Source organism: Ictalurus punctatus, chromosome 22 (assembly GCF_001660625.3).
Source record: "Ictalurus punctatus breed USDA103 chromosome 22, Coco_2.0, whole genome shotgun sequence".
In the NCBI taxonomy this organism is placed as follows: Eukaryota; Metazoa; Chordata; class Actinopteri; order Siluriformes; family Ictaluridae; genus Ictalurus; species Ictalurus punctatus.
The window spans coordinates 2,023,327-2,039,312 of record NC_030437.2 but is presented as its reverse complement, the minus strand read 5'-3'; the positions used below and the strand labels follow the sequence as shown (position 1 = coordinate 2,039,312).

Here is a 15,986-nt window from a genome sequence, read left to right as displayed (position 1 = left end):
GACCATCATTGTAAAAGTTTATATATATATATATATATATATATATATATATATATATATATATATATATATATATATATATATATATATATATATATAAAAAAGTGTTTTTAATTCTTATTTAAAAGGTTGAACAGGTTCAAGTGGAGTTAAGAATCAAATTTGAAGCAAACACTGGCTGTGCTGTCAGGGTGGGAGGGGCAAACCTCTCACCTGCCAGTCACAGCATCACTGGCCAATCATGGGCATCTGTTAGCTCATATATTTGGAAGAGGGCAGATAGCGCTTACCATTGAGAGGGTTACAAGTCTCTGACACAGTATTAAAACTTTTGCACTCAACAAAATTCACAAGAATACTTTGCTCTCATGTTAAATACATGTGCAACAATTATTTGCACCCTTTGAGTCAATACTTTGCGCTACCTCCCTTTGCCAAGATAACAGCTCTGAGCCTTCTCCTATAATGCCTGAGAATACATGGAATACACGCTGAAGGATCTGAGAGCGTTCCGCCACAATTTTTCACACTCTTCTTGACCAAGATTGCCAATATTAGTGTAAGGCACTGTATCTAACATGTAATAAGTAATACATCAAATGTAAATTTCACATATAAATTGACACATTCATTATAAAAGTAAACAATTTAGCTTCAAGTCGTTTAACTCTTTTCACATTTTAAATAGTCATAACACAATAAATTATTTGTTAAATAAACTCAGTGAAGCAGAACATTGCAATGTCTTTATATCACTCACACAACTGAGAATAAAAAAAAAAAAGTCTGCATTTTGCATTAATTTCTAATCTCCACTATTACATCTGTAGCATGTGTTTCCCTGAACTGAGAAAAGAACGAAACTCATTTTTACAGTTAATGAAGGTTTTTGAAGGTTTTATTTGTCAGTAGGCCTGTCACGAGAACTACATTATTGACTTATTGTGTGATATATGGACGTGACCTCAATACTTTTTGCTGACCTCGATAATCACCCATTGTGTTCACACGTGTGTTTGTTTACAGGAGAATGAGTGTTACCATGTCATGTTCAGCGAGTAGAGACGGATGCAAATGCAGTTTAAGTGTTTTATTTGAGAAACACTGAACTGCACACGGCACTCTGCGTGAGAGGAAGATTCCTGATACACTTAACCATTCCTGCAGCTTCTGTCCTCTCGTCTGCTCTAGTTCTGTTAAAGCAAGTTCCGGACTTCGAAGATAAAAATGTACATTCAAAACTGTTTTTTTTTTTTTTTTTTTTAAAGAATTTAAGATGTGTAGCAAACACTAGCACCGATTTTAATTAATTTTTTTATTTAAAAAAACGGATACTGAAGATGCTAATGAATAAATCATGTCGGCGATTGAGCCGCTGCGTGAACTGAAGAACAGTGAATGAACACTAACACGGGAAACTGAAGCGCTTTACTAGCAGGTTAATTAACTCACCCAAACGCATCCTACACACTTACAGTATCTCACAAAAGTTGAGTACACCCCTCACATTTGTGTAAATATTTGATGATATCTTTTCATGTGACGACACTGAAGAAATGACACTGTGCTACAATGTAAAGTAGTGAGTGTACAGCTTGTGTAACAGTGTAAATTTGCTGTCCCCTCAAAATAACTCAACACACAGCCATTAATGTCTAAACCACTGGCAACAAAAGTGAGTACACCCCTAAGTCAAAATGTCCAAATTGGGCTTCTATGACACGGCACACACATCCTGCACACCTAGAGGCACTTTATCTTAGTTCATCCTCTGGAATGTTTTTGGGAGGAGAAAAAAAAAAAACATTCATCCACTCGCATCTCTACACCACCGCTAGCCTAATTGTTGCGGCACTAAATTTTAAATGTACTGTGAGGTCACTCTCGGCTATGGACTTGACTAGACACGGACATGGCAGTGCGAATACAGCAGTTACACACTTTATAGTGTTATCTTTTGAACTGCTACATTATAATTGGTTCTTTATCTTTTATAACAGACTTTACAAGCCTTTCTGAAATATTGTGTTTTGACTATTTGTAAAATAAATGCAAAATATAACTATCATTACTTGTCACTTTCCACTACTTATATTACCTCTTTTTTTTATTACACTGTGAATTTTCTTATGTTTATGGTTCTTAAGGGCCTTTCACACTGAGCGTGATTAAGCGGTGTGAATGTTTGATGTGATGATGATCTTGTATCGAAACAGTTGATCCCTATGGAGCTACTCACACCGGGCGCGGTTCATTCACGGCGTGACAAAGTGACACTACATTTTTGTCAACCAGTGTGTCGATTTTTTTCCACCACAAAAATAAAACTGTGCTGGTCTTGGGCATTAAACTCAGGTTTTGTCCCACTGCTGTGTTATTTATTATATTTCAGATTATTTAATTCAGACTAAAACAGCTCGATGGTGCTGTTCAAAAACACAAAAAAAACTTTATTCTTAACAGTTTGTGTTGTGGTGCTCTGCGCCAACATTTAAGTGATTCTCAGGGGTCAAAGGTAGTGGGTTGTGCCACCTAGTGTGAAGGTGTAAAATGCATTCTTGGTCAGCGCCACCTATCCTGCACACGTGAATTAGCTGAAGACAATCAATCGTTTCGTGTTCGGTGTGAAAGCATCGTTCATCTGTGATTCACTTCGTTTTATTGCGTCGTGCTCAGTGTGAAAGAGCCTTTTTTTGAACCATGTAGATGAGAAGACAGTTCACTAAACACTAACTGTGACTATATCAGCATGAAATACTGATGACGAAAAAAGACGAGACTAAAATGTGGTCTAAAATAAAATCTTTACCAAAATATATCTATTTATATCAACAAAATGTTCAACTGAATTGTTAATAAATAATAACAATAATATGACTAAATATGATAAAAGCTATTAAAAGTTATTTGACACAGGACTAAGACTAAACCCACACCCAGATACAGACCCAGACCCACACCCAGACCCAGACCACTGCCATGTCAGTGTGAGCATACCTACAATACCTGCTGATTAAAGGGCTGATGATTGTATAAATGTATGAACTCTCATCACTGTCCTTACACTTCCGTTCTTTACTCAGTAGAGGTGAAGATAATCGCACATTTGCTACTGATATAGTGGAGATTATTTTTTCCAGATCTTTATATCATATTACACCGTAAACAACATCACGTCTTACTCTCTCAGTGCAGCGGGAACACACACAGTCCACTTTAAGAGTTGTTGGAGGAAGAATCTCCTTCAGAGGCTGTAAAACATTCAAATCCATCAGAAAGTGAAGTAAACACTGCGAGTCAATAATGTACTGGATTTAAACATCATTTCTGGATCATAAAGGTTCACTTACCGGGTTTGGGTGGAACAGGTCTGAAGCCTGAAACACAGATGATGGACAGACGGTTATTATAAAATCTGTGGACTGGGTTTGGTTTCACGAGACAATTAGTCAATATCAGCTTATTGTCTCGTCTAATTTATCAGTTAAAGCTTAAAAATATGTCAAACATTCATCAAATCCCCATTCAAGAATTAGAAAGTGTAAATCTGTTCTCTGAGAACTTCACATCTGCCTCCTTCCTCCTCTCACCAGAGTTCTTCTTCTTCTTCCAGACCACAATTCCAGCAACAACAGCAACGAGAACCAGGAGAACCGCGACTACACCAACGATGATACCGATCGGAGCTCCACCTGAACCTCCACCTGATAAATCACACAGAGTCTTTATTATCTGCTGCAGAAATAAATCAGCTTTCAGTGTAAATCTGTAGTTTTATAGGAAAGTGTTTCTCTGACCAGGATTCAGGATTCGAATATCCTCCTCATGCAGCACCAACTCCTTCCCCATGCTGCTGTGCTGAATCACGCAGGTGTAGGTGTGTTTCTGCAGATCCTCAGCTGAGACTGTCAGAATGCTTCTCTTCTGGAAGCTTCCATCCTGGTTGGGTAACGTCTCTCTGAGATCCACGTCCTCATGCACGTCCTCTCCGTCCTTCTGCCAGGTGATATTCACTGTTTTGGGGAAGAAACCTGTAGCATGACACACCTCTGGAGAAGACGAGTTTTTCTGGAACAGTGACGCTGTAGGAGGATCTGCAGGGACACAGAGACATAAATATTAAAAACACACACTATAGTGTAAAAAAACACTAGTGTGTGTGTGTGTTGCAGGGACAGAGCGTTATGGCAGCAAATCCGTGCTAAAAATCCGAGTGCGTTATCGACGCTCACGTGTGGTAAATTACAACTGCGAGAGGAAAATAGATGTACACGTGTGGAAAGGGGAGAACTCGCGTGGTCGTTTTAAACCCTCGTGCGAGCAACAAGCTCTGATGCACAAGGAACGATCCGTATACACAAGCAAAGTCACTCCCCACACTCACTATTTATTCTGCTCAGAATACTTTTTCTTGTCCTCAGCAGTGGGCGTGTCCAACTGGCTTGATTGTAACCTCAAACATCGTTGGATAATTTTTCCTTTAAATCAGTTCTGATTGGCTGCCTGCCACTGTGACGAACCATTAGTGAAGTTACCTGTTCTTCACCAGAAACACGGCTTCGTCCACACACACTCTTCAGAGACACAGCTTATTTAAAAAATAAATAAATAAATAGATTAAGATTGATATTCTTCAACATACTGCATTATGTAATATAATATATGTAAATGAGGGAATCATTAGCAGTTGTTATTAGACAGGAAGTGTTCTACCAGTTTACAAAAGAAGCAGCTCCTGAGTGTGAGGGATGATGTTGCTTGTGTATACAGATTGTTCCTCGTGTGAGAGCTTGTGTTTAAAACGAGAACGCGAGTTCTCCCCTTTCCACACTTGTACATCTGTTGTTCTCTAATGGATGTAATTTACTTCACGTGAGCATCAATAACGCGCTCGGATCTTTGGTACGGATTTGATGTCATAGAGAATGTAGTTACTGTGTAGGAAGAAGCCTTTATTAGTCACATAAACAGCACAGTGAAGTTATTTTCTGTGCATATCCCAGCTTGTTAGGAAGTTGGGGTCAGAGCACAAGTTCAGACGTGATACAGCGCCCCCTGGAGCAGAGATTGCAGGGTTGTTCTGTGGCTTGAACCCCCAACTTTCTGATCAGTAACTGAGAGCTTTAACCTGAGAGACACCACCACTGCTCCCCTGTTGTACTGAAGGAGTGCGTTATAAGTGTCTACACTTTAAGAGAAAGAGAGAGAGAGAGAGAGAGAGAGAGAGAGAGAGAGAGAGAGAGAGAGAGAGAGAGAGAGAGAGTGTGTGCTGTTATGAAGGAGTGTGTACACTATCAGTGTGTGTGTGTGTGTGAGAGAGAGAGCAGCTGCAGTTACAGAGCAGATCACACACTTTACCTTTTCTCTCCAGAGTTTCTTTGCTATGATTCAGAACCTTCTGTAACCGATCAATACAGTCAGTCTTCAGGAACTGCTTCGACTTTTTAGCTTTATCTCCAGTAGGATCCCACTCTTTTATGAAGATCTCTGCTTCATCATTATCTGCAGTCCAGGTTCCAGTTGTCAGATCCAGACTGATGAAATCTTCGCCATCATAACCGTACACATCGAATCCTCTAGGGGTGCCGTCATCATCACGCTCACAGCCGTATATCCTCTGTAGAGTATGAACTCCTACACACACACACACACACACACACACACACACACACATACACATACACACACACACACACACACACACACAGAGAGAGAGAGAGAGATAAGTTTCCTTTCCTTCTACACTCCATTAAAGTGTTACACTGATGTTTTACTAGTCCTTTCCCCCTCGGTCATGTTGAGGTTTCTACTAGAACAATGTTACTGAAGACTATTTGTGAAGAACATTTCAGAACTCCTGCTTTGTGAGCTTCTACACTGCATGGATTCACAGCTCTGTGTGCAAAGTCCAAACACATTCTGATTATTTCTGCTGCAGGAATGTTAAGAATAAAGGAGTAAAGAGAAGTTATTTAGTGTGATAGACTGCAGTTTGGGACACGATGCACTCTGAAGATATCATTATCTGCTGTCGTTTCCTGGATATTACAGAACCACTGAATACTACTGAGGAGACTAAACTTTATTTTACACAGCAGTATTGTTCTGTGCTTGTTTGTGGATTCACAATAAAATCATGAGATGATATCAGAAAGGAAACTGTATTGTGTTACTTTAGCAGGTTTATTACACAGAGCTGTTTCACCAGCCACTGCACCCCCACACCCTTCTTTATTTTAAGGAGATCTTCTAGAACAGGTAATTTAAAGCAAAGACATCGTCCTATTAGGAGTTCAGCAGGTGAGTCGCCCCACTCCAGCATAATGTCCTGTTATTTTTGGAGAATCTCATTAAACTGGCATTGCTGAATTACAGGTCATCAGTAAACACTTCTGTTGGTACTCCATGTCTGGAAAAGAGGGTCTTCATACATGTTCATTTGATGAAAAGATAGGGGGGGGGGGGGGGACTGGGAAGCTGCAACAACTAATCGATAATTAAAATAATCACCAACGAATTTTCATTATATATTGGTTGAGTGTGTGATGTCACTGTGGATATCCCCACCCCCTTGTCGTGTCAGACACTGTGACAGATGCGTGTGCTTTTTAATATGTTCCAGACATGTTTTCTTCAGAATTAAAATTGTTTGTTTTTTTTACCTTTATATACTTATTTGTAAATGTGAACAGCAAGTAAGATCTTTAATGTCTAATTAAAACCGTACGATCAAAATAAACACGAATAAAACAATATACCTACAAACAGTTTTTACAGTGTTAATGTAAAGGTTTGCACTTATATAGCGCTTTTATCCAAAGTGCTTTATATTGTGTCTCATTCACCCATTCACACACACCAATGGTAGCAGAGCTGCCATGCAAGGCGCTAACTTGCCATCGGGAGCAACTTGGGGTTCAGTGTCTTGCCCAAGGACACTTTGGTATGTGGAGTCACGTGGGCCGGGAATCGAACCGCCAACCGTACGATTAGAGGACAACCCACTCTACCACCTGATCCACAGCCGCACCGGTGTTACAGCATTTGTAACACTCAGTTTGTGAATTAAATTTTTTACAATGAAAAAAATTATTGATTTAAAAAAAAAAAAAGTCTAATTAATTAATCAATGAAAATAAATTGTCTGATTAATATGGGATAGATATAAGAATTATGAATAAATGCACGAAAAATCATCCATGAACTTGATAAAAATGGATTGATGAAAGCGATTATGAAAATAATCGTTAATTGCAGTCCTAAAACATACAAACAGTTTATACACAGAACTTCGCGTACGCACGGCAGATAAACAAGACCCCTGGTGTGACAGCTCTGGTACAATGTGTGTAGATTAATAAGGAAATGAACTGGTCAGATTTACTGAGAATCTTACAGAATCTCACACAGTTCTTCTGGAGACACTGACAAAGTGTTTTTACACTGACGCAATAATGCACACATAAAAATATAACAATGTGTACTAAAATATAAAGTCCCTAAGATTTACACAGTACTGTATACACTGATTTATTTTCTGTGGTGTATTTAATAAATGTGTGTGTGAGATGAGTGTGTGTGTGTGTGTATATATAAGTGATGAAAGTTCGGAGTGTGATTCACCTTCAGATTGATTAAAGATCCTCATTACTGTAGCCACAATGTTTTGGAGTGAGTCCTGTTGATCCTTCACATGCTGTGTCTCTTTCTGCTCGTAATCTGTATCATCAGCTTCTGCCTTCTTCATCCACTCTGAGATCCTCATCATGTTGTTGTTGTAGAACACAAACTGCTCTCCATCCACCAGACCAACAACAGTGAAATTTACTCCTGGTGTGACTGCAGTGTAGAGGTACTGCAGAGTGTGTGTGTCTGGAAAAGTTTAAATTGTATTAATACACATATATACACAAAGTAAAACTATAAACTTACATAAATTCTGCAAAATTCATGATGACGTCACCAACACAAACAATGAGTTAATAAGGCCACTTAATATGGCTGCCTGTTACTGTGGCGAACAATTAGTGAAGTTACCCATACTTTCATGAGACACAGCTTTTTTTATTATTATTATTGATATCCTTGCAATATCCAGCCAGCTGATATCATCATACTGATAATCATTCATGTAGTAAGACTCTTCATAATTAACTGCGAGCCCCCAGATAATAAATCAGTCGCTTAGTAACAGAGGATTGGGACTTTACTGTTGTGACTTGCATTCTTGTAAAGACAACTGGTAAAGATTCCCTTATTTACATATATTATATTACATAATGTAGTATGCTGCAAGGATATCAATCTTAAACTATCAACAAATGAAAAAATAAAAAGACCCATATGAAGAGTCTGTGGATGAAGTCGTGTCTCTCATGAAGAACAGGTAACTTCACTAATGGTTCTCCACAGTGGCAGGAAGCCAATCAGAACTGAAAAATTAATTAGCCAATGATATTTGAGGCAATAGTCAAGCCAGTTAGGCCCGCCCACTACTGACTGAAAGAAAAACTATCCGCGCCAGCAGAGAATAGAGATTTTTCTCCCCTCGTATGCGTGGGGGTTTAAAAAAATAAAAAATAAAAAATAAATAAAAATAAAAATTTTTTAAAAAGTGTGAATTCTCCCTTTTCCACGCGTGAACATCTATTTTTCTCTCGCGGTTGTAGTTTACCGCGCACGCGAGCGCCAATACAACTGTGTGACGCGTGCAGCTTTTTGTCCGCTCAAAATATGTTTTTGCACGTACAGAAATGAGACACAAAAATAACCTCGATCCCGGACTCAGACTATGAACAAACTCGGACTTGACACTGACTTGGACGTTTTGGTCTCAAATTTACACAGTACAGTCGAGCCTGCATCATGTGTAACATAAAAAGAAAGATAAAAAATAAACAATAAAATTAAGGTACCAAATTAATGAATATCTCCCTGCCTGAACAGGATATGCACATGCTTCAAGTGTGTGCACACAGAAACCCGCCTCATCGTGTGAGTACCAAATCGAGTTCTCTTTATCGACTCATTAATGCGGCTTGGACGGTCAAATAAATACACACACCATGTCACAGAGTATTCATACAGAATCAGAGGTGTGTCAGTACAGAATATTGGATCCATGCATTAGGTCTTAAAGTGACAGCAGTCTAATAAACCTGCTACGGAAGCCCCAAGCGGCCATGCATTATTAATTTCTTTCTGTTGTTTTCTCGTGATCATGACCAAAAGCGGTTTTCTCACGATGTAAATTAACTTGACAAAGTCTGCCGCTTTGTGAATGGGACTGGTGTTACATGCACGTTGGCATCTTCTCCTTCACAAATGTAATAATTCCCCGCTGTAGATGGACTTCATCTCCATATTAAGAGAGAGGGGTGTCTGTTCCCTCCTCAAGTCGTCAGTCCTGCATGAGGTTGAGGTATTTTTGTAGGCTACACAAGTAGTCAGCATCACCCCAGTTCTCTTGACAACAAGCAAGTAGGACTTTACCATTGGCTTTTGGATTATTGCAGAAAATGAACTCTGTGACCAACAAAAGTTTATGATTCTTACACGTTTCATTCATTAAGATAACATTCATAAGAATCCGAAGCCTAAATACACTCGCCAGAAGTAAAAAGCTAATGTTAAGCTATAAACAAACTACACGACGGTCACATGACTTCAATGTCACCACCGCTACACTTCAGACAACTCTTTCAATCTTTATTTAAAAAAAATATATATATACAATTGGAAAATACTATAAATTGATAAAACTACAAGTTGGAAAGTTTATTCTCAGGGCTCTACGGTAACAATTTCTTTTAGGAGTACTTGTGCTCCAGTTTAGGAGCGCTGTTGAAGGGTTTTTTTTTTTTATCTCACATACATTCACAGACAGTATCTCACAAAAGTGAGTACACCCCTCACATTTTTGTAAATATTTGATTATATCTTTTCATGTGACGACACTGAAGAAATGACACTTTGCTACAATGTAAAGTAGTGAGTGTACAGCTTGTGTAACAGTGTAAATTTGCTGTCCCCTCAAAATAACACACAGCCATTAATGTCTAAACCGCTGGCAACAAAAGTGAGTACATACCCAAGTGAAAATGTCCAAATTGGGTCCAAAGTGTCAATATTTTGTGTGGCCACCATTATTTTCCAGCACTGCCTTCACTCTCTTGGGCATGGAGTTCACCAGAGCTTCACAGGTTCCACTGCGGTCCTCTTCCACTCCTCCATGATGACATCACGGAGCTGGTGGATGTTAGAGACCTTGTGCTCCTCCACCTTCCGTTTGAGGATGCCCCACAGATGCTCAAAAGGGTTTAGGTCTGGAGACATGCTTGGCCAGTCAATCACCTTCACCCTCGGCTTCTTTAGCAAGGCAGTGGTGGTCTTGGAGGTGTGTTTGGGGTCATTATCATGCTGGAATACTGCCCTATGGCCCAGTATCTGAAGGGAGGGGATCATGCTCTGCTTCAGTATGTTGGCACTCGTGGTTCCCTCAATGAACTGTAGCTCCCCAGTGCCGGCAGCACTCATGAAGCCCAGACCATGACACTCCCACCACCATGCTTGACTGTAGGCAAGACACACTTGTCTTTGTACTCCTCACCTGGTTGCCGCCACACACACTTGACACCATCTGAACCAAATGAGTGTATCTTGGTCTCATCAGACCACAGGACATGGTTCCAGTAATCCATGTCCTTAGTCTGCTTGTCTTCAGCAAACTGTTTGCGGACTTTCTTGTGCATCATCTTTAGAAGAGGCTTCCTTCTGGGACGACGGCCATGCAGAGCAATTAGATGGAGTGTGCGGCGTATGGTCTGAGCACTGACAGGCTGACACCCCTTCAACCTCTGCAGCAATGCTGGCAGCACTCATACGTCTATTTCCCAAACACAACCTCTGGATATGACTGAGCACGTACACTCAACTTCTTTGGTCGACCATGGCGAGGCGTGTTCGGAGTGGAACCTGTCCTGTTAAACCGCTGTATGGTCTTGGCCACCGTGCTGCAGCTCAGTGTCAGGGTCTTGGCAATCTTCTTATAGGCTAGGCCATCTTTATGTAGAGCAACAATTCTTTTTTTTTTCAGATCCTCAGAGAGTTCTTTGCCATGAGGTGCTATGTTGAACTTCCAGTGACCAGTATGAGGGAGTGTGAGAGCGATGACACCTGCTCCCCATTCACACCTGAGACCTTGTAACACTAACAAGTCACATGACACCGGGGAGGGAAAATGGCTAATTGGGCCCAATTTGGACATTTTCACTTAGTTTAAAAAACATCCAATGATCAGGGCCAATTATATCCTGTCAATCAAATGAGGGCAGGAAAACACATCGATTTTGTAAAGATGATGTCTCGTGTGGAATGATGACAAAACTGTAGTCTGTAACCTCTGCACTGCTAAAATTTTACATCGGATGCTGCAGCAGTGAAACAAAATGTTATGATTGTTGATGTTATTAGATGTTATGATTACTGGAATGCATGGGGGGGTCCGAGTCCATAATAATCCATTAATAATAATCGATTATGAAAATCGTTGGCAACGAATGTCATTAATGATTAGTTGGTCTGATGTACCGGGGGGCGTTTACTCATGACGTTGCTTTCAAGAAAACCCAGGCACAAACACGTGCGAAATGGCAGAGAAAACAGATAACCCGGTGGGAAAAAAAAAATGGTGCATCCCAAGTCATCTAAGGCATGGGAGCATTTCATATTAAATGCAACAAAGAAGATGGTAAGTTGCATGTTATGCAAAGCTGAGCTTGTGTGGCACGGGAGTACCACAGTGATGCACGAGCACATGAAACAAAAACACGGTGTCATGGAAGAAGGTGAAACATCAGCACGGTAAGCAAGAACCTGAGTATATCCACATTATATCAACATGTGAAAATGCTATAGTCTACATTAATTCCATGCTATTTTGTAAACAGCTTTGTTTACAATTACAATACTGTTTTTTATTATAGATTTGAATTCTTTACAGGAATTCATTGTAATAGTTTGTTGTTCAGCTGTAAAACACCACCTTAATCCACTCCATCTCTTCTAACAAACATTTTTAAAATGAACTCCGACAGGAGTTGTTGAGGAAATCCTGGCTTTTGAACAAGTTGTTAACTCACGTCGTGATATCAATAAACCAGCGTGTGAATGTTTCAGTGAAGCCAGCGATCATACTGAAATCCCAGTCATGGTACAGCCTTCTGGCTTTATAGGTTCTCAAGAACTTCAACATCATATCCTCCATAACTTTGTAGCAGTTTAAGACTTCAGTCAAAAAACACTGACATGATTATCATTAACCCATGCGAGTAATTACAGCAGCATGAATAGAATTAGATTTTAATTCCAGGTCTATACAATATACAATCAGTAAAAGTGAAGTAAGTAGGCCTGGGTATAATACAGATCATGTGGACTTTATATTACTGACATTTTAAAAGTATATCTGCAGTAAATAAAGGGGTAAAATGCATTTCTGAGACAATATTAGTTAGGATTTACCACATGTACTGCAGATATTCACTACAACAGGATCAACCACCAGCAATAAAACAAGCAGAAAACATTTACACAAATAATGACTGAACTGCTGTCTCAGTTTCTCTGGGGAAATTCTGTGTTTGTGTTTGTTTGAGTTTATATATTTTTATATATTTTTATATATATATATATATATATATATATATATATATATATATATATATATATATATATATATATATATATATATATATATATATATATAACAGCGCATCCGGAAAGTATTCACAGCGGTTCACTTTTTCCACATTTTGTTACGTTACAGCGTTATTCTGATATGGATTAAATTAATTATTTTCCGCAAAATTCTACAAACAATACCGCATAATGACAACATGAAAGAAGTTTGTTTGAAATCTTTGCAAATGTATTAAAAAACAAAAAACAAAAAAAGAACATTTCATAAAATATATATAAAATGATAAATGAAATAATGTTTAATTACTATGGGTTGCATTTAAAATCAATTTGACATTAAGTTTAGTTCGCGATTTCATTAGAAAGTTGTTAGCCTTTTTCCTAATATTGATCATGTTTGAGTTAGTCTATTTTTAATTAGGACTCTTTATTGTTTAAGATATTTAAAAATAAACATTTTATGCTTGTTTATTCATCAATTAACCAACAGTATTTCTCATTGCTATTATTTTAATTCAATTAACAGTGACCATGAGCAGAGAGCTTACATTTAACTGTTTATGACGGACCTCCTGATTAAAGTTTAAATAAATAAAGATTGGTATCTGGATCGGTTTCGGCTGTGAAAATCCTGATCGGAGCATCAGTAATGAACACCATTAAACTAAAGCGCTTTGCATCTGACGGGTAAATGAACTCCCCCAATCACATCCTATATGAGATTATTCAGATATATACACAATATACACATAGCGGGTCGAGAACTGACTCCAGCCCAGAACCATGACAGTGGAAAATGTCTAATAGTGTAGCTTTAAATATATTTAAGAGGAGCAGACTTCAAACACTGAACATTGAGGTTTATTGTATTTGTTTACAAGGTAAACAGGGTAACGGTGTTTTTTGCATACAGTCTGTAAAATGAACTGAAAATATTACAGTTAGTTTATCAGAAGGTAAATTAATGTGTCATGAATCACACTATGTTCCTAAATTCTGTCATAACTGACCAGCTCAAGTTTTCTCATGCCTATTGTGTTATATTGTGGCACATTAACGTGCCTAAATAAATAAAAATTTAAAAATAAACAACTGTGCTCCTAAATTTTTGACTGTGCTCCTAAATTTTTGTAATTAGGAGCACAAGTGCTACTAAAAGAAATTGTTGCTGCAGAGCCCTGAAACTGGTTCATGAGTGCTGTGCACAATTCCTCCCAAAAAAGGTGAATGAAGATTCATCCACAGAGTAAATCTGTATTATAGACAATGTTTTTTCTCTGGTTAGATGTGTTTAGACAAGTTAGACGCACACATTCACCAAGCAGACACTAAATCTTCAACACACCACATTATTCCTACAGTTAGCGGGTGTGCTGCTAGCATAACGGAGCTAGTTAAGATTAAAAACTCACCTGTGGACATTTCACCACATCCGAGCAGGATTAAAAGAACGACGATGCGGCCCATCACGTACACCTTCAGATCTTTAACTGTGACTTTGTAATGAAATTCTGAGAAAAAAAAAACTTCACACAACTACTGAGTAATCCAGATAACTGCCGCGCGACACAGAAAGATCCGAGCGGACAAACCTCGAGCTTCTCTTCTAGAAAGTTCCGCACAGGTGTGTGACGCATTAAAGATCCCACTCTCTTACTTCCGGGGAAACAAGCCGTGATGGTGATATAAACAATCATCCATGTACCTCTGTATCACTACTTACTATTGTATCCTCTGTACCATACTATATAAATTACACTATTGATCTCAAACTTGTGCATTGTTTACCAGGCTTCTCAAAAATGCCTAAAGTGTTAACCAGTAATGAACATGACAGAAACAAGAGTGTACTTTGGTCCATTCATGTCATTATTGATGTCACAGGTCATGATGCCTCGTTTGTGTCTAATTACTTCCCTCTTCAGAGTCCAAATAGAAGTACATTTGAGTTTGTAAAACAATTCACATACAAACATTTTAAAACTTGCAAAAACTTGTTGCCGGTTTAATTTCTGGTTAAACATGGAAAAGTTTTTGTGCTTGTAAAGGTGGTAAAAGTACTGCTGACTCTAGTTTTGATTTTACAGTCCAGGAAAATCCATTTGAACACCCAGTGAGACTGGAGTTACTGTATGTGGATAAAAGTCATAAGCAAACAGCTCCCTTTGTGAGATGAGTTACTCTTTTAAATAAATTAATTAAATTGTGATATTTAGGTATATGTGAATAAATCTAAAAATCCAGACTGTGCTTTATAATGGGGAAAAAATCAATAAGCAACCAATAATATTTCTGTTTCTTCACTACAGTATAGAAAGCTTCATACAGAATGTAGTATACTATCAAGTTTTCTGCATCTCGAGTTGTTGTATTTACACACGAATGGTTCAGTCCCACTGAAAAAGTATGAGATTTAGAATGGAGATATATAACAGGGTGGATTAGAAAATATTTCTGGTTCATGTTGAGATGACTAAATAAAATTAAAAAAAAAATTAAAAAGCCTTACAGGACACTGGGATGAAGTTTTTGTACAATATAACCATTACTGATTGGTACGAATAGCACAAATCTACTTCAATACCAATCTCATCAAATGCTGAACTTGTCATCTTTGTGTTGGCCAAGTGGATTTACTTTTTTTTTTTTTTTTTACCAAAATTTAAAAAGTTTTACCTTTTTAAAGGTGTATGTTTTATAATATTGGATACTAAAAATTTTACCCTGATATTAAATAGAATGCATTCACCCAGCCTGTAAGATGCTCCTGAATAGTACTGATTCTGTATATTACATACATTATGTACTGTTATTAACAAATGTTACATCAACAAAAAGAAAAACAAAAGAAAACACAGCCCACCTTCTCCAATATCGGCCTACTAAAGCTAATGCTAAGTGAATTTCTGGTATACAATGCAAGCAAATACATCATGTGGAGAAGCTGTTTCTCCTTGTCCACTTGTCTTGATTGTTAGAGAGTTGCTCCTGCTGTGACAGAGGATAAACAGACAAGATTATAAAACAAATCAGTTAAAACAAACGTGTCTCCTTGTGGTTCACAGTTTGAAGGATACACTGACTGAGCAATTATCCTACGCTTAATTTCAATTTAAATTAGTTCATAATTTTATCCATAAAACCTACCTTTACTGACCTCTAGTGGTGCAGTGGGTACTACTGATGACAAAATGTGCAAACGATATAAAAGCAAAACAAATGCACACTGGTAGTAAGGAGAGGTGATATCTCTCTGATACCCTCTAATATTAAGTCTAGTACCCAGG

General features: G+C 38.2%; 1 protein-coding gene across 2 annotated transcripts; it reads right to left on the bottom strand.

Moving 5' to 3' along the window:
- Positions 1-105: 105 nt before the first annotated feature.
- Positions 106-14,497, bottom strand: LOC108255577 (BOLA class I histocompatibility antigen, alpha chain BL3-6). Of its 2 annotated transcripts, none has more exons than XM_017451649.3 (7): positions 14,112-14,497; positions 7,624-7,872; positions 5,359-5,634; positions 3,798-4,094; positions 3,591-3,704; positions 3,351-3,377; positions 106-3,251 (listed from the first exon to the last, which is right to left on the bottom strand). In XM_017451649.3, exons 1-7 carry the CDS (start codon positions 14,164-14,166, stop codon positions 3,217-3,219), a joined length of 1,053 nt encoding a protein of 350 aa, XP_017307138.1. In that variant the 5' UTR covers positions 14,167-14,497; the 3' UTR covers positions 106-3,216. The 2 variants fall into 2 exon arrangements, with proteins under 2 accessions (XP_017307138.1, XP_047005630.1); XM_047149674.2 differs by having other exon boundaries at positions 3,591-3,692.
- Between the last annotated feature and the right edge of the window lie 1,489 nt (positions 14,498-15,986).